Here is a 20124-nt window from a genome sequence, read left to right as displayed (position 1 = left end):
CCTAATTTCACCATCATATTTGAGGGAAAATTTTGCCGGGTATATAATTCTTGGTTGAAAATTTTTCTCTTTCAGGGTTTTATATATACCATCTCATTGCCTTCTCACTTGCATGGTTTCTGCTGAGAAATCAGAGCTTATTTTTACTGGTTGTCCTTTGTAAGTAACTTTTTGTTTTTCCTGTGCTGCTTCCAGGAATTTTGTCTTTGTATTTGGTTTTGATGAGTTTGATGATAATGTGTTTTGGTGATTTTCTTTTGGGGTCTATCCTGTTTGGGGTTTGTTGGACTTCCTGAATGTATATATTCTCATCTTTCATCATATCAGGGAAGTTCTTACCCAACAAATCTTGGACAATTTTCTCAGTGTTTTTATTATTCTCTTCCTGTTCTGGAATTCTAATGACATGTAGTTTATTCCCCTTTTGATGGTATCCTACATGAACATTAGGCTGTCTTCATTTTGTTTTGATCTTTTTTTCTGATTATCCCTTTCCAAAGAAATATTCAGGTATTTGTCTTCAATCTCATTAATTCTGTCTTCCATTGCATTAATTCTACTCTTTTGCCCATTCAATGTGTTATCTAATTCTGACAATTTAATACTAATCTGAATTTCTATTTGTAGATTTAGAATCATTTCTAGTTTTTCATTTATTTTGTCATTTGTTCTTGTATTTTCTTCCAAAATTCTTCTAGGGTTTTGTCTGTGCTTTCCTTGGTCTGTCTCTCAGTCCTTTGAAGATACCTAAATATAATTTTTTTGCACTCCTTATCAGAGAGTTCCAATGCTGCTGCTTCTTCAGGGATGTGTTCTGGGTCTGTATCCTGCTTCCTTGTTTGTACCACTTTATCTTGCTTCTTTGTGTGGACTGTGATGGTCTCTTGTCTCCAAGACATCGAGGTGTTGCTGTATTTAGATCTCTATTAATTGTTTGTGAGGTGCAGCCAAGGGTGAGTCAGGCTCTTCTTGGTGGTTGTTTATCATTGGCCTATTGGTGGAGAAGGAAGTGGTGGCTTTCACTCTGTAAGTGAAGCTATAAGAGGTGTGGGTGGTGGTGTGTCATATAGGGACTGTTGCTGTCTTCCACTCAGACAAAAATGACAATTGAATAACCATCTAAAAAGTAAAAGCAAATAGACAAAAAACACACCATGTAATCACACAGGAACAGCAACCAAAAAAAGACAAAACAAAACAAAACAAAAATATCTCACAATATCTGGGGTGAGGGCAGTAAGAGAAAAAAGGTAGAGAAGGAGAATAATAAAGAAAACAGTGGGATAAACACAAAAAGAAAAACAAGGAATGGGGTTAACCATGAGAAAGAAAAAACAAAATATTGCAACCAGGAACAGGGAAAAGAAAGCTGAAAACTAGAACCTGAGAGGGAAAGAATAAAGAATAAAGAATAATAGGACAAAAGTAATAATAACAATAGCAGTTTTAAAACAGACAAAAAGAAACAAACTAAAAAACAGAAAAAAAAAAAAAAATCAGGGCAGGGCGTGGCAGGGCACCCAGCCTCTGTCTAAGCACACAGACTGGGATGGAATTCCTGCCAGCCCAGAAGGTGGGTGGGAGTAAGGTATGGCTGTACCTCCATTCACCAAGAGGGTGTGGGGTATAAGAGTAACAAAGGGAATGTTGCACCTCTCCAGTCATCTGTGTGTGGAATATCCTTGTGCTTACCAGCAAGTGGAGCCTATTCTTAAGTCCCTGGAATCTGGGAGAACGCTGTCGCTTTAAATATCCAACATGGTAAAACTGCCATGTCAACATTCAAAATGGCTACGCCCTTTGTACAGGCAAAAGTCCACAACTCACAAAAGTCCACAAAAGTCTGCCTTCCCCTTTGCTGCTTCTCCTTTTATTTACAAGCTACCAGAAAAGTCCTCCGTGCAGTTCCTGGCTAGCAGGGCTGATTTTAGGTTAATTCTTAGGTCCTATCACCACTTGGCAATATCCAATCTTTCTGTGCCATCAGGATCACTGCTAGACCACAGCTCCATATGTCTCCTTTCTTGGTGTTTTCATGCATATTCTTCTGCTAGCTGGAGTTTAGTCCACTTCTATATCCTTCCCTTCAAGGCTCAGGAGTCCAAGATTATCTTCTGTGTTAATTGGTTCCCCTTTCTTTGTTGAAGAGGGTCTGTACAGTCTTTATGCCTATTCTGCCTTCTTACCGGAACTTGACTGGATGGATTTTGATGACTTCTGCTATAGCCTTAGAATTCGGCATTTCCTGGTATGCCAAGGCTGTCCCCAATCATCCAAGCACTGCTGTTCAATTTTGTTGACATATTTTATTTGCTATCTTCTTCTGGTCCTTTTGTCCTGGTTTATTCTTAAAATATTTTTAAAATAAAGAATTTTTATTTCTTTATTGTCATTTTAATGGGTGTTTGGGAAGGGGAATATAAACATTCAAACTGGTTCTTAGAACTTGCATTTCAATCTGAATTGTTTAGAAATAATGCAAACATACTTAAGGTACAGCAATTATTTTATACTGGTCACAAACATATCATTAATATCTGATAGAATAAATGGAATGTAACTTAACTGAGTAATTCTGATTGAGTGAACAGTCCAAATATACCATTCCACAGCTTGAGACTTACCAACTTTGTAATGTATGCAGCCTTCTAAGTCCCCAACGGTGATCCAGCCTTGTTTCTTTTCCACTTCTGGGTCATTGTGTAATATTCTGTTTCTTAACCATGAAAGATAATAAACTCGTAACTTATTCTTCTTTCCTATTGAAAGAAAAGAGTTTTAATTTCAAGTTCTTTTTCTCTCCCTCCTCATCTCCATTTGAATTAATTAATTAGTGAATCTGTTAATGCGAAGACTTCATTATCCAGTTGTTATCTTTGTAGGATTAATGGTTAAAATATCTCTAAGTATTCTGGGCAAATTTCATGATTTGCTCTTTACTTTCAGGTGGTTTCTTCTTTGAGAATGCCATCACATTGATTCTGACTCACAGTGACCCTACAGAACAGACTACAACTGCTCCATGTGGTTTCTAAAGCTGTTGTAATCTTTGTGGAAGCAGATCACCAGGTCTTTTTTTTCCCATGGAATGGCTGGTGGGTTTGAACTAAAGACCTTTGGTTAACAGCCTAATGCATAACCATTGCACCACAAGGGCCCCTTTTTATTTGAGTCAAGTGCTTTTATTCTCTCTTCCCAGGGTAAAGGGCAGCATTTGCTGAACTCAGTAGGATCTAACTCTGCCAACAGAGTGGTTTACCAATGCTTCGGGATATTAAAAATCTAATTGCATGAAAGAGTTGACAACTGGACATTTCAGTGTACTTACATGTGACTGCATTTTCCTCACCTTCTAACCCAATAACAGATGTTAACAGACAGCCACCTATTCCTCTCCTCTATTGCCTTAAAGATTGTAGCTGGCAAAAGTTTTATTTTATTTAACAGAAAAAGAAATTTAAAAAGGAGACAAGAGAAACAAGTTCAATGCAGGTGATCTGGGCTCTGAAAGCACCAAACAAGTTTAGGGTGTTGAAGTGCATTAGAAGGAAAGTAAAACAAAAACAGGAAAGAAAAGAGGATGTGTACAGCACTCGGAAAAAAACAAAAAGACAAAAAAAAAATCTAATCATTCCCTTTGGTAAAGTGATTCAGGAATAAAGAATTCATAGGATGATAAGAAAACATCTAGGCAATATTGAACAGCACACAAGAAACAACATTTTGTATACTCCATTAAATTATCAAAGTACCAGATAAGAAAAGGTATGAGTGATGTCCATGGGGGTGGCTCTTCCTAAGTAATCAGAAATTTAGGGCTGTGGATTTTATGTGTCTTGGATTTATTTCAGGCTTTAAAAGATAACTTACGTTTTATAGATGAGGTATAACTAGAAGAGATTGTATGAAAGCCTTGCACACTGGATTTGACAAAAGGGTGCATTCATAACTTAAAGTAAAAGAATCACTGCAGTTACTATTCACTTTTGTAACCAAACAGTATTGAGGATGGAGAGGAGGACCAGTGTTCCTACTTTCTATGTCAACATGGGAAGAGTTCAAAGAAATTTTGCTCCTATTTTCATTTTCTTCTTTCCCCATCTGGGCCTCATGATAATAAGAAATGGTTGCATTGTTAAGAATAGGGACATGTCACAACAAAATCAAGTCTGAATGTGACTTTTCAAGTAGCATTTCCACTTTTGGGAGGTGACTGGCAGATGCATAGCTTTAGTTCTGATTTGGCAGCATGGCAATCAAGAAAGTAATTAACCAGAACAAAGGATGAGACAGAATTAAACTCAAATGATAATGTAAGAAGAATTTACTTGGTTAACCCTCATTTGGGGAGAATGAAAAGAGATGAAACTCTGAGCATTAATAGGAAGTGGGGTAATGTAGTACCAAGTGAAGCACCTTCTTAAAATAGAAGTACAGCTAGAAAGCTGAACTTTCTTCAAATTCAATCCTGTGACCCTGAGTTGTCTCTTTGTGAAACAATGGTTGACTGTGGAGTCATGGTTCTCAATCTTGGCTGCACACTAGAAACATCTTGGTAGTTATCAAAGCTATTGATGCCTGCGTCTCACCCCTAGTGTCTGGCCCACTGCTCTGGGGTACAGCCTGGATTTTCACATCTCTATGAACTAGGAAGAACAGCCTGGTGATTGATTTCTGAAAATCAGCCAAAGAAAACCCTATGGATTCCAATGGTCTGTTCTGCAATCGATCACAGGGATGGTGCAGGACCAGGCGGTGTTTCATTCCATTGTGCATGCAGTTGCCACGAGTTACAGTCACTGTGATGGCAGCTAACCACCACCAGCACCACCAGGTGGTCCTAATCTGGAGCTGGTACAGTTGATACTACACTGTGACATGGGTAGGGAAGACAGAGGTTTTATTTGTCAAACTCCATCAAACACGTCAGAAAGAAAGCAAACTTTCCTTTTAACAATCACTGAGTTATTAGGTTACACTTTTAACTCGGCCAATAATAAGGCCTTCACTTTCATCTCCATCTTTTTTTTGAAAGCTCTTTTTGGGACCCAGAAACCTGCAGAGTGTAGCAGTATAATTCTCACACTCAAGTATCTCTTCAGACTCAGTCACCTGATGTGCCAACTGAACTTGCCAAAACATCAGTGGACTATAATAGCCGTTCTTGCGAGAATAGAGACCAGAGAAATTTCCACTTACAAAACTTCCCACTCCCAGAGGCCTACATTTTATTTCTCCATCTGATTGTAGCTAGCAATGACTGGAGCTCTGACACCTTAAAAAGATCCTTGCTGAGTTCTGGCAGAGGGTAAAGGCCTATAAAAATGCTGCTTTTGTGCTTATGTCTGTGCCCAATTTAGGTTTAATGTGGAGGTGAGACACTTTCCTTTGAAGGTCAGAGTCTCTACATCACAAAATGTGGGGGATCTCACTCTAGCTACATTGGTGTAATTTATTGCACTGCTTGTTAGCTGGGTAGGGAAGGACTCACTGTTTCCTCAGAAGCATTTGGGCAGACCTGGAGGCATCAGTCATCCCAGTAACGCACCTGATATTGTCACAAGGACATTCAGTCCCTCTAGTACATCCATCTGCTGAAATCGTCTCCGGTTGATCAGATTATAGACTTTGCCTTGCCCACTGCGGTCCAAAAGCATCAGGCCATTTTCAGTTCCCACCAAAAGGTTTACACCTGCAAAGGTAAGAAGTACCCCAACAATGACTTTTATGGACTTTAATCTTCTGTATCGTGGGTTCCCATAAAGCCTAAGGAATGTGCTTTGTAAATATAAATTAATGGACAAACAGGTACTACAGCAGGCAGTAGACAAAGAGAAGCTCTGACCTAGTAATTAAATCACTGTGCCTCTGGGAATGACATTTTCCAGTTTTCTTTTATAAACTGGAGCAGCATTCATTAAATCTAGCCATTTACTATCTAGCGTAGAGAGTCCTTCTCAAGAAGAGCCTTAGGCACAATTGTGAAGCTAGCACAATCCGCGTTTATTCCTTTCTTGTAACAACCACCTGTTTCTTGGCTCTCCCTATAAATACCATCCCCCTCAATTCCCAAGGTTCACCCTTATTCCTATTCATGCAGTGAGCTCTAGCCTACCCATTTGCAACATATAACAGAATTCCCCATCTCCCCAGTCCAGTGGAAGAAAATCCTTTCATCCTCCTCACACCAAAACTTAACTACCTCATGTCCCATAACCTCAAGGTTCTGCATGCTGTTAGGGAACTAATAAACCAATTTAAATGTGAGTTTAATAGCCAGAGAATCACAGAAATAGTGACTATAAGGGACTCTACAGATACCTAAATCTAGTCCAGCCTGCCTCCCAGTGCAGTAATCTCTATTGCAAATGCTCTGGGAGTAAATTGTTCTGTCTGGATAGCTACAATCCTGAAAAGTCCATCTCTAGAGAAATCTCACTACACACAAACACACACACATCAAGGGGTACACTGTGCAATGGACTGTATTAATGAACATGGACTCTCTAAATTCTGTTCCTTGTTACACTTCTACCTTCTTTGCCACATTAATATGTCATCTCTTTCCACTTATCAACTCTTTAGATATTTAAAGATGGCCATCTTGTCTTCTTCTTTCCAACTGTACTTCTCTAGAGGAAAGAGTCCCAGTCCCTTCTATCACACTTCACACGAAATGGTTTTCAAGCTTCTTTCTTTTCCCTGCCTACCTCTCAAATGCTCTTGCCTTATTAAAACTGGCCTCTCAAATGCTCTTGCCCTATTAAAACTATAGTGCTAGAAACTAAGCATAGTATTTCAGATAAATATAGGCCGTGTACTTCCTTGATCTGTATATGATGTTTATAGTAACACAGATCATGACTTTGGTAGACTCACATCGCACTTATACAGAGTCTAGGATCAGCTAAAACCTGTAGATATTTTTCACAAGAAATGCAGATGTAACTGATTAGTTGTACTTTTCAAGTTTATCATGCGACTGCTAGCTGCATGGCTTTGGGTCATTTCCATAAATACGCTTGGCTGTTTTTTCACTGTGAGATGGAGGCAATGCCATTATTCCACTGCAGGGTGTTGAGTAGATCACAAAGACAAAATGTAGGGCACATTACACAGTGCTGGGCACAGGGTGGTATGTGTTAAGTGGCAGCTAGTTCTGTCCTTGGCTTTAGTCCATCACTCTTATGTGACAAGGTAGTTCTGAATCTGATCCTGTCACAGTGGGCAGTAGGGTATTGGTTCTTCTTGCATACAAAAACACCACTTATCTATCAGTCTATTGTACTGCGGTGGCTTGAGAGTTGTTGTAAGGCAGGAGGATATGCCACTGGTGTTCCAAATACCAACAGGGTCACCCATGGCTGATAGGTTTCAGCAGAGTTTCCAGACTAAGAAAGATTAGGAAGAAGGATGGGGCCAGTGAAAACCTTACGAATAGTCATGAAAATTGTCTGATATGATGCCAGAAGATGAGTTCTTGAGGCTGGAAGGCACTCTAAACACGACTGGGGAAGAGCTGCCTCCTTAATGTCGAGTGGACCTTAATGATATGGATGGAATAAAGCTTTTGGGATCTTCACTTGTTGAGGGAGGATGACTCAAAATGCAAAGAAACAGCTGCAAACAACCATTAATAATCAGAACATAGAAAGTACAAAGTATAATCTAGGAAAATTGGAAGCTGTCAAAAATGAAATGGAACTCATAAGGATCGATATCCTAGGCATAAGTCAGCTGAAATAGACTGATATTGGCCATTCTGAATCAGACTATCATATGGTCTACTATGTTGGGAATGACAAATTGAAGATGAATGGCATCACATTCACTGCCGAAAAAATATTTCAAGAACTATCCTGAAGGATGATGCTTCAGTCATAGGATAATATCCATATGCCTACAAGAAGACAAGTTAATACTACTATAATTTAAACTTACGCACCAACACTAAAGCCAGAGATGCAGAAATTGATGTTTTTTTTTTACCAACTCCTGCGGTCTGAAATTGATCAAACTTGCAATTAAGATTGATAATTGCTGGGGATTGGAATGTGAAAGTTGGAAACAAAAATCATTGGTAGTTGGAAAATATGGCCTTGATGATAGAAATGATGCTGGAGATTACAAGACAAAATTCTGCAAGACCAGCAACTTATTCATTGCCAAGTACCTTTTTTCAACAACATAAATGGTGCCTATTCACATGGACCTTACCAGATGCAATAAACAGGAATTAGATCGATTACATCTCAGGAAAGAGGTGATGAGAAGCTCAATATATTCCATCAAAGCAAAGCCAGGAGCTGACTGTGGAACAGATTGTGGAACTTGCTCATATGCAAGTTCGAGTTGAAGCTGAGGAAAATTAAAACAAGTCCACAAGAGCTAAAATATGACCTTGTTTACATCCACCTGGATTTAAAGACCATCTGAAAAACAGATTTGATGTACTGAACACCAATGACTGAAGGCCGGGCAAGTTGTGGTATGACATCAAGAACATCACACATGAAGAAAGCAAATGATCATGAAAAAGATGGGAAAGGAAGAAAAGACCAAAAGGGATGTCAGAAGAGACTCTGAAACTTCCTCTTGAACAAAGTAGCTAAAGCCAATAGAAGAAAAGACAAAATAAAAGAGGTGAACAGAAGATTTCAAATGGCAGCTCAAGAAGAAAAAGTAAAATATTATAATGAAATGTGCAAAGACCTGGAGTTGGAAAACCAAAAGGGAAGAACATACTTAGCATTTCTCAAGCTGAAAGAACTGAAGGAAAAATTCAAGCCTTGAGTTGCAATATTGAAGGATTCTATGGGCAAAATATTGAATGATGCAGGAAGCATCAAAAGAAGATGGACGGAATACACAGGGTCACTGTACCAGAAAGACTTGGTTGATGTCTAAGTATTTCAGAAGGCAACATATGATCAAGAGCAAATGGTACTGAAGAAACAAGGCCAAACTGCACTGAAGGAACTGGCAAAAAACAAAGCCCCAGGAATCGATGGCATACCCATTGAGATGTTTCAACAAATGGATGGAGCACTGGAGATGCACAGTTGTTTGTGCCAATATATTTGGAAGACAGGTACCTGGCCAAACAACTGGAAGAGATTGGTATCTGTGCCTATTCCAAATAAAGGTGGTCCAACACAATGCAGAAATTATTAAACAATATCATTAATATCACATGGAAATGAAATTTTGCTGACGATAATTCAAAAATGGCTTCAGCAGTATATTGATGGGAATTCCCAGAAAATTCAAGCTGGATTCAAAAGAGGACATGAAATGAGAGATATGATTGCTGATATCATCTTGATCTTGGCTGAAAGCAAAGACTATCAGAAAGATAGTCAGTTTTATTGGCTATGCAAATTATGGATAATATTGGGAAGAATGGGAATTTTAGAAAACTTTATTTATTCCTGAGGAATCTGTACAATGACCAACAGGCTGTGGTTTGAACAGAACAAGGGGATACTGCATGGCTTAAAATTAGGAAGGATGTGCGTCAGGGTTGTATCTTTTCACTATACGTATTCAATTTGTATGCTGAGCACATTATCTGAGTACCTGGACTATATGAAGAAGAACGTGACATCAGTTTGTAGGAAGACCCAGTAACAACCTGCAATATGCAGATGAAACAACCTTGTTTGCTGAAAGTGAAGATAAATTGAAGAACTTACTGAGGAAGATCAAAGTCTACAGTCTTCAGTATGGATTATACCTCAACATAAAGAAAATAAAAATGCTCACAAGCGGACCAAAAAGCAACATTACAATAAATTGAGAAATGATTGAAGTTGTCAGGGATTTCATTTTACTTGGATCCACAATCAACACCCATGGAAACAGCAGTCTGGAAATCAGATGTCATATTGCATTGGGCAAATGTGCTGCAAAAGACCTCTTTAAAGTGTTAAGAAGCAAAGATTTTACTTTGAAGACTATCGTGTACCTGACCTAAGCTGTGGTATTTTCAATCGCTTCATATGCATATGAAAGCTGGACAATGAATAAGGAAGACCAGAGAAGAGCTGATGCCTTTAAACTGTGGTGTTGGTGAAGAATACTGAAAATGTCATGGACTTGCCGGAAGGACAAACAAATCTATGTTGGAAGAAGTGCAGTCGGAATGTTTCTTGGAAGCTAGAGTGGCCAGACTTCGTCTCACCTACTTTGGTCATGTTGTCAGATGGGACCATTCCCTGGAGAAGGATATCATGCTCGGTAAAGTAGAGGGTGAGCAAGAAAGGAGAAGACCCTCAGTGAGTGGCTGCAACAATGAGCTCAAGCATAGCAAGTACTGTGAGGGTGGTGTAGGACCAGGCAACGTTTCTCACAGCCAACTTGACGGCACCTGAAAACAACATATAAGATTGTTCTTGGTCTCTCCTGAGGCCACAGGAGTCCGAAGTCAGGCCTCTAACACCCAGGAATCGCCCAGTGCTATTATGATGGTAAGATCTATAGGCTTCTAACATTTGAAGGGTGGTTCATTAAAGAGTAGCAAAAAGCACTAACTTACCCCACAGAGCTGCACAAAGGATTTCTGAGTTGAATCGTTTCTTGTATTTTCTGATTTCTGGTGTGTCGCTATGAGGTCGAATGTTGGTTGGGTTTACGTTTACCACTGAAATCTTTCTTGCTTCATTGAGTTTGGCCTGTTCTTGCCTAAGAAGTTCGCTAGTAAACAGAGCTTTGAGAAAAAGAATCAGAGAAGTCAGTGGCATCTTAAAAGATAGTCAGTGGAGATATGGAGAAGGGGCTTCAAAACATTGGGATTTCTCCTTGTTTAGTATGCATTATAGTAAAGGCAAAGAAAGTTGGCAGGTATCTGTATTTTATACTTCTTTTTATTTTTAGTAGAATAAATTATAAGTCATTTATGGAAGCAGCATTTTATCTATTAGCAAAACAGGCTGATTGCCATTACATGGGTGGTTTAGAAGATTGACATTAATCTTACAAAATTAAACACACCATCCTCACCTCCTGCAGCATATGCAGGAAAGATTTACTTCCTGAAATTCTACATTATCACTTGACACATTGGCCTAAACTGACTTTGATGATTAGTGAATTGCAGAAGTCTAGAAAGCAAGACAGTCCTCCAAAGCAGCCAGACCTTTGCAGTGGGAAGCACACACCTAGAACTCAACACAGGCCAACCAGCACTTATGGAGTTCCTACTAAGTGCATAGCATTGTACCCAGAATGTGCTTTTGAGAAATGTGTGTTGAGTTCAGAGATCTCTGAGGAACAGCTTTTCCTAGGGTCCCTGGATACTTCTGGGTCACTTCCAGAAGCAAAACAGAAGAGATGGAGAGCAGGGGAAGAAAGGAAGCAATTCGTTGGAAGACTCCTACATTAATAATAATAATAATAATAATAATAATAAAACTTCCCTGTAAGACACAGGACTTAAGTAGTAAATGGCCTAACAATTGAACTGATGATTGATTTCCTAATCAGGCCACACCAGGAAGGGAAACCAAACCGTTTGTAAAACACCTTATAGCTTACCTGCTGCTGCTGATTCTTCATCCTCTTCGTCTTCATCGGTAGGAGATGTCTGGTATACTCTGGGGTCCACAAAGGGGGTGAAGGAGGCTTTGGTGCTACTTCCCATGCCGTACTGATCAGTAAGGAAGAAGATTCGGAAGAGCAGATGAACAAATACTGCAGGAGCAAATAATGCTAATAATATTTTGATCAGGATTTAAAATGATTACAGACTCTTCAATGTGTCCAGCTGTTCACACTCTAACCTCCTGGTCAAAGTGCCTGACTCTCTCTCCAGCATCTCTTGGTATTGTTACTTACTAACCATTGTGAATTTCAGGGGTTTCATTAATTATCAGACTGCAGGAGGTGCAAGGAGCTAATTACATCTTGAACCACAGGTGGCATCTTAATATGTCTAAGATCACTGTGAAGACAGAGCTTCTCTCTTTCTTATGTAAAAGCAATTTTATTGACACAATTGGCAATGAGCTATACAGCAGCACTTCATCCTGATATTCAAGCCAGGAGGTAACTTCCTGGGGCCTTTGGGATCTTCCATTCTGGCCTAGAGATGCCAGCAGATTGGTGTTGGTTAATAAAGCCTTAAAGTCTTCAATTCAGGGATGATTTCATCCAGGGACTGGGGAATTTTCCTTCCTATGATAGTTTCTTTTAAAAGATACTTATATTCACATGTCTTATATGGGGACTTCATGAAGATACTAGGCTGGAGGGCAATGAATTTTTTGTACTTGAAATATCTATATAAGCTGAAGTTTCTCTCACTGGCCTAGGAGATAGGAGGTCCCAGTTCTGGTTCCAGCTCTGCTACAAACCAGCTGTGAGCCTTGGTTTGAGTCACTTAACCTCTCTGAGCTTCAGTATTTTATCTATAAAAATAGGTATTGGTCCAGATATAATCTGAGAACTTCTTATTGCTCTGATTCTATGATTTCCTCCACTTTGAGTATTTTCATCAACAGCTCCATTTTATGGAGCTTGACAAGCCTCATTCTTACAGAGAACAGGGTTTCTGGACTCCAGAATGAGGGAAGCGCAGTCATGCCTATTGCCCAGCACTTACTTCAGTCCCGGAGTCCATCTCCTGGGAATGAGTAGAAACACGCCCCAGGCCCTCAGTTGGGGTTCCAGCTGGGGAATGACTCTGCTGCACCAGGTCTGGGAGATTGATGTGGCCAGCGAAACCATTGCTGTCACTGTGGCCAGATCGCTTCTTCTCTCCGGATGTCTGAGGGGATGCAATAATGGGGAGCATAAGAGTGGGTAGCGTAGTGCCTAAGGCATTTGACTGTTCATCAAAAGGCTGGAGGTTCAAACTCACCAGCCACTCCTGAGAAGGAAGGTTGGGCAATCGACTTCTGCAGAGATTCTGCTTCATAAACCCAAGGAGGGGTCGCTATGAGTCGGATCTGACTCGACTGCAGTGAGTTGATGATGAATTTTAACATTATGGATTCTTTGATTCTGAATCTCTCGATAAATAAATTTGATGACTTGTGACAGTAGCTAGTAACAAAGTAAACTCATCACGACTGGCAAAGCACTTGAAATACTGTTTATATCCCTTTCTAGTGTCTTTTGTATTTTGGAGAACCTGGGTGGGACAAACAGTCAAGTGCTCAGCTACTAACAGAAAGACTGGCAGTTTGAACCCATCCAGGGGTGCCTTGGAAGAAAGGCCTGGTGAGCTGCTTTTGAAGGTTACAGCTGTGAGAACCCTATGGAGCAGTTCCACTCTCAAACACATGGCAGGGGCACCGTGAGTTGGAGCTGATTTGAAGGCAACTGGTTTTGTTTAAGTTATTTCATAATATACATAATATACTAGCATAGTAGGGCAAATACATGATTTGCAAATAAATAGATACACTGTATTATGTGACACAGGAGCTCTGGTAGCATAGTGCCTAAGGCACTTGACTGCTAACCAGAAAGCTGGCGGTTCAAACCCACCAGCCACTCCTTGGAAGGAAGGTTGGGCAACCTACTTCCGTAGTGATACCACCTTGGAAACCCAATGAGGGGTTGCTATGAGTTGGGGCCGACTCGACGGCACATAACAACAACAACAACATTATGTGACATGCTGTATAATTTTTACTGATAGTTTTGTATGACCTAACAAGTTTGGAAACTACTGCTCTGCAGAACACAACCTCATCCCAGAAACTCTAGGGAAGAAAGACAGGATCATGGGACAACTCTGGTCCCTGAAAGCCAATGTCCACATTGTAGGCTTTGCTAGCATTGCTATTTTATTTTATTTTATTTTTTAATTGTGATTTGGGTGAAAGTTTACAGAGCAAATTCATTTTCCATATAGCAATTCATACACATTTTGTTTCATGACATTGACTGCCAATCCCCACAATGTAACAGCTCTTTCTATTTCCTCCCCATAGTTACCTCTTCCATAGTGTCCTTCTCTCCCATGCATTCATTAGTACTGCTTTTTAAAAGCATTTATGCAACTGGCTCCTTTAGGTTTCCTGTCTGCCTTTTCTTTCTTTCATTCGTTCATTTATTCATCCAACATTTCTACAAAGTGTGCAGCATTTTGCTGAACATGAAGCAATCAGTGGGGGCCCAGGCAGATGCACCCCTGCCTTCACTGGCACTGGTAAGGGCAGGGGACTATGCTATTTCTTTGCCCATTTCACCAGCCTGGCTTCCAGCTTCAAGAGCCTGGCCTTGCTTTGCTGCTCTGCACCTGCTTCTGGCTGGAAGTGAAAGGAGGCCCTTGAGAAAGGAAATAAAACTTTCATATTTCTGAAGGGGTGCAGGTAATTGATGTTACAAGGAAGCTTGAGAAAAAACTGGAAAGCCTTAGTGTCCTCTCAGTTTCCTGGCAACATGTTCCTGGACTATAAACACTGTGTGTGGGAGAGGAGCATTTTCTTGGATTCATTTTTGCCACAATACTCATCAGCAGCTTGTACTAGTGCCTATTCTCAGAGTTGGACATTTCATCTTCTAAATTACATTTAGGGATCTTAGTCCTAATATATCTCACTATCCCCTATTTTATATGCACTAGGGAGCTTCTCCTTCCTTCTAACTTGTGTTAAAATGCTGAAAATCTTTTTAACATTTTTCCCAACTTTCCAGTAGTATAAACCACACACTGTCTCTTTAGAATCTAACTCTCTATCAGCAGCATTCTGCCGTAAGCCAAAAACTAAGAAAAATGTGAAAAGGCTAATGAAGGGAAACTGCCCAGACAGAAGCCTGAAGGAACAGTGACCCCTCAATCTGCCTCCTTCTGAGTTATCACCCTCCTGTTTATTCAACTAACTGCTTCTTATTAAATACCTTCCATGTGCCAGGCACGCTGCTGGGAACATGAAGATAAATAAACAATAGTGCCTGGCCCTATAAGAACTGGTTAAAGACCTCTAGCAATTTGTACCATCTCCGGGTTCTTCACCATCCTCCTGCAGTGGGAGCTAAGAAGCACTGATACTGGGCTTAACACCTTACAGATGTTATTTCATTGAATCATCACAGTAACACTGTGGACTAGCTGTCTCCATTTTACAGATGAACAAACTGTGATACGAAGAATTTAATTGACTTGGTGGTATTTCATGGAAGGTATCCAGTGACACAGGCTGTTAGTCGTGAAATCAGGATTGGAACCCAAGCTGTCTGGGGCCAGATCCTAGGTGTTTTGGGTTGCCCCGTTTGTACTGGGTTATTCTACTTTGTAGCCGCAGGGGATCAGACCACCCAAACCAAGTGCAAACAGATTCCTATTGGAATTTTATGTTAGGAATGAGAGATACCAGTCTGTCTCTGCTGGGGAAGTGAACAGGGATGAGGTGGGTATCTTACAATGGAAGCACATGCACATGCAGAAATTGCACATTGGTCTTCAGAAAAAGAACAAAGGAGAAATGTGGAGGAAAGTAGAGATGAGGGTAGGAAGATACAGACAGTGAGAAAGCCAGAGACATGCACAAGAAAAGCTGCCAGAGCTCCTCCTGATCATGTCTTTGCTCTGCTTCCAATTCTGCACGGGAGCCCGACTCACTGGGCTCCTTCCATGAAATACCTCCAAATCTTAATTTTCTTACCCTCCCCCCTCACTTATTTTTTCTTTTTTTGTCTAGGCATCCTCCTCCCATTATTTGAAACCAAAAGTCTTTAGGATAACAAATTAGCAGTCTGGTTCAGGGTTGGGTGGACAGACATTGCACAGACACTAGTCAGTTGGTCAGTGAGGAAGGCATTATGGACAGAGGCTCAGAGTCCCAGTAAAGGCTTCAAGGAGGAAAGGAAAGCTGAGCTAGACCCACAGGGGTCTGCTGGGGGAAAGAATGGGTACATGGTGGGAAAGGAAAGTGAGCTCTTCTGTAGAGAGGCCCCCACGGACAGAGTGATAGATGAGAGCTGGTGTGGTAGGCTCTGAAGTAGAGCAAGGAAGGTCCTATGGTAGTAGAACAGGGAAAGGTAGAAACACAGGTGCAGAGGTGTGTACTATAAGGTAGAATTCGAGTGGCTACCATGTACAAAGTCCCTGGGTACCACAATCAGCTAAGCACCTGACTACTAGCTGAAAGGCTGGCAGTTTCAACCCACCCAGAAGTGCCTTGGGAGACAGGCCTGGTGATCTGTTTCTGAAATGTCACAGCCTTGAAAACCCAACGGAGCACAGTTCCACTCTGCATACATGAGGTCACTGTGAGTTGGACCTGAGTCCATGGGAACTAACCACAACCATATACAAGATCATGGGTAGCCGATCTGATGTGTTCTAACAGAACTATTTAGTCTACTCCCATGAGAGCAACAAGTTGAGCAAGTTCTCCTTGACATATAGCTCAGGGAACTGAACTAATAACACCCTATAAACCAATCCTTTCATAAGGGGTTTTTACTTTATTTTCTTAGGGACACACTTAATCTTTATAAAGCATGTGCTTTTAATAGATTTCAACTCAAGGTTTGTTATTTTAAAAACCCATGTTTGGGAAAGATTGAAAAAAACCAAACCCACTACCATTGAGTCGATTCTTACTCACAGCAACCCCTTTTGAGTTTCCAAAACAATAAATCTTCACAGAAGTAGATTGTACAGTCTTCCTTCTGTGGAGGAAGGTCTGAACTGTCAACTTTCTGGTTAGCAGTCAAATGCCTTAGGCATTGCACCACCAAAGACAGATTTTGGAAACCCAGAGGACAAAAATATTTTTGGTCCATCAACAAATCAACCTCATGCTAGATACTGGTAAATGCTATTTCTAAAGTGGTTGGCTGTGGTCATACAATATTGGGGTGCTTTAAATAACATGGAGCCATTTGGATATGGCTGGCAACAGAACTAAAAATGTGGATCCCAATCTACTTCCAGGTACTGACTCCATTATACTCAAGCAAATTTTAAATCATACTTGAAATTGGAGTCCTTTTATTTGGAGTCAGGAAGCAACTGACTCTACAGACATTCTTCCTCATGTTTTCTCAGGTGGCATGCTATAGGTATAGAAGCCTCCCACGCTCCAAATGAAATTATCCATTCACAATGAGAGATTTATATATCGGCACTATACAATGTCAGCTTCTGTAGCCAAGTCCGTTTTTCATTTTGAGTATACGTGAATGGACTCCTTGAAGCCTACTTTTTTAAGATTCTTCAAGGACATAAAATGAAACAAGTTGTTCTGTGAACCTGTCTTACAGTTATAGCCCCACTGCTAATTATTAAAGGCCTCACTCATTTCAAAACTGTAGTTCCTTTCTTTCTTACAAAAGTGGGATACCTTCTTCCCTTCTTGGATAGCAAAACCCACTATCAGGGTTTCCTGACTCTATCCTGGTTGAGGAAGGAGAACGGCAGATGATATATGTTTATGTTTCAGAAGAAAGACGGAGAAGTGATTATAAAAAGGGAACTCAACTCTTTGGAGAGAGTGAAATAAAATAAAACCATTAATATGTAATGTATACTTACATCTATTAACTCATTTAATCCTCCCAACCATCCTGTGACCTATATACTATTATTTATGAAATTTTATAGATGAGAAAACAGAGGCAGGGAGAGGTCAAATTGCCTTTGCCCAATGTTACTAATCCTCATTTTCCTTACAAGGAAAAACCTGCTCTTGAACTTTCAGGGTGGCAATGAAGTGAAAAAGAAGAAAAGATGGATTCTAATGTGTCAAGGCACTTCTGGTTGGCAGACAGAATGGGAAATTACCACATATTGGAAGGACAGGTGAAAGGGAACATATGGCCCTCTCAGACCACATGATGTTCCTGAGGTTTAAAAAAAACAATCCTCCAAAGTGCTCAGGTGCATTTTTAAGTACATCTGCCTGTTTCTTTGTTCTACTACCAAAACAGCTTAATGATTTAATTAGATAAGATGATATTACCATATCTTGGAGCTACTGAGCATTTTCTACATAAACTACACTAGAATAAAACCATGGGAGAAGGAGGCAGAACAAGGCCACTGATGCTATTCAGAGACCATTCATCTCTCTTTTCCTGTTGTAGGAAACATCTGGGTTTGCCAATTTTATAGCCTCAGGCCGAAATTCTGTATTAGGATTTGCACAGCTCCCACTGAAGAATTTGGACTAATGTAATTAAGTCACTGCAAAAGCTTAGAAGGATGCAGGAAAGGAGGCGGACAATTAAAATCACTCAGCCATTTAGAAACACAAGTTCTCCCCCTCCTCATTCCCCATGCTTAAAATACATGCCGTAAGCATTCCCTCTGAAAATTGTCCTGCAAAAACCACTTCAGCAATGCACTTCCTCCACACAGTTTTTACATCAACTTACCTCTCTTATCATCAAAGTTCCTTCTCTTGAAATACTGCTGCTGAAAGTGTCTGCATGCGAGGTCTCCAGCCCATGTGTCCCGACCATCCCCACACCGTACTGCTCGTTGCTCCCAGGAACTCCTGTTGGTCTGAGATTGGAAGACACAATATTCATGATGCTGTACATTCATGGAGTACATGTTTCCTGTCCATATTAACCTTTTTGTGGTAAATATATATCTAACAAAACATTTTTAAATTCAACAGGTTTTACGCTGAATTCAGTAACATTGAAATGTTCATAATGTTCAACATGTTGGGCAACTATCACTGCTGTTTTCAAATTATCCCACCACCACCACTAGCAGAAGCTCAGTACCCCCTAAGCAAAGACTATACCCCCTACCCCCCTGCTCGCCTGCCATCCCTGGCAATCAGGAGATCCTTGGTGAGACGAATTTGCACAATAGCCAAAATGACTGACTCAATTGTAAGGTGAACACAAGACCAGGTAATGTTTTGTTCTGTTACTGAGAGAAGATCCTCATGATTCTGAGTCTAAGTGGGATAAAATTTTTCATGTACACTGATGCCTTGACTGATGTCCTTCATCTGCTCCATCCCCTCTTGACCATTCTCCCCTCTCAGTAGCCAGCGTGATCTGGTTTCCAGCTCTCAATGGGGGGGGAAAAAAAAAAGAATGCTGAGTTGGTGTCAGAGCCTATAAGGCTCTGCGTGACCTGCATGACCCTCTCATTTCTGACCACCTGACACCCTGACCTGTTCCCTCTGCCTGGGAAGCTCTCTCCTATTCAGACAGGCTCTTGGCTGGCTACTTTTCATTTCTCTGGTTTCCTCTTAAGTGATACCTTCCCCAAGAAGTCTTCCCTGACCAACTATCTATGTATCTTCCCATTAGACCATCCTCTTCTTACTCTTTACCTTTCCTTAATGGCTCTCATCATAATTTGTAATTCTTTATTTTTTTAAATTCTCTTTTACTTTCTCCCTCTTCACATGGGAACATATGCCTGTGAGGGATATGCCCTTGCCTCTCTGTCACTATATTGGGTACACCCACTCCCCAATACAGACTTGGGCACACAGTAGGAGTGTAAAAGATAATCACTAGGTAAATAGAGTTTCTTCCATTTATAAAGAAAAAAATATCAATTAAGGGCATTCTGGTTTACTTGGGCATTTATCAACTGAGCTGCTTAGCCCAAACAGCATTCAGTAACTTTTTAAACTTCTGTTAATGACCTCAACCACCATCAATTTGCTAGTTTGTCATACTCTGGTGGCTTGCATGTTGCTGCAATGCTAGAAGCTATGCCACTGGTATTCACTAATAGCAGGGTCACCCTAGGTGGACAGGTTTCAGCAGGGCTTCCAGACTAACACACACTAGGAAGAAAGGTCTGGAGATCTACTTCCAAAACTTTGCCAATGAAAATCTTATGGATTACAAAAGAATACTGACTGACTTATTTGCTGTAGACATGTCAATATAAGAGACAGTTGCTGGAGGAGGACAACATGTTAGTGAAGTAGAGGGCTAGTGATGGTGAGGGAAGCATCGGCAAGAAGAAGGGGCACAACACCTGCAAGAATGGACTCAAATAAATATTGATTTGGGTGAAGAGAAGGGCAATGTACCAAAAGTGAGTGACCAATATGCCACCATTGAGGATGAGAAAGACATAGAGAGGTACATGGGAAGTACAGACAACAAATATGAACCCTTTGCATATATAGTACTGAGTTGTAAGTGAAGGCAAACATGAGTATACGGATGGATAGATAGGTG

At 40.5% G+C, this 20124-nt stretch overlaps 1 protein-coding gene across 1 annotated transcript in view; it reads right to left on the bottom strand.

Moving 5' to 3' along the window:
- The window catches only part of TNIK (TRAF2 and NCK interacting kinase), a 669757-nt gene that overhangs the window by 28683 nt on the left and 620950 nt on the right, over nt 1-20124 (bottom strand). The window contains exons 23-28 of the mRNA XM_007946612.2: nt 18334-18463; nt 12602-12766; nt 11536-11647; nt 10538-10708; nt 5549-5692; nt 2625-2759 (exon numbers count right to left, since the gene is read on the bottom strand). Of these exons, the coding sequence (XP_007944803.1) occupies nt 2625-2759; nt 5549-5692; nt 10538-10708; nt 11536-11647; nt 12602-12766; nt 18334-18463 (857 nt within the window). The remainder of the gene's footprint in view (nt 1-2624; nt 2760-5548; nt 5693-10537; nt 10709-11535; nt 11648-12601; nt 12767-18333; nt 18464-20124) is intronic.

The sequence above is a fragment of the Orycteropus afer genome, unplaced genomic scaffold (assembly GCF_000298275.1).
Source record: "Orycteropus afer afer isolate SDZICR_OR568_19922 unplaced genomic scaffold, OryAfe1.0 scaffold00168, whole genome shotgun sequence".
In the NCBI taxonomy this organism is placed as follows: Eukaryota; Metazoa; Chordata; class Mammalia; order Tubulidentata; family Orycteropodidae; genus Orycteropus; species Orycteropus afer.
Note: the sequence above shows the minus strand (reverse complement) of the source record. Positions and strands in the feature narration are given on the sequence as shown.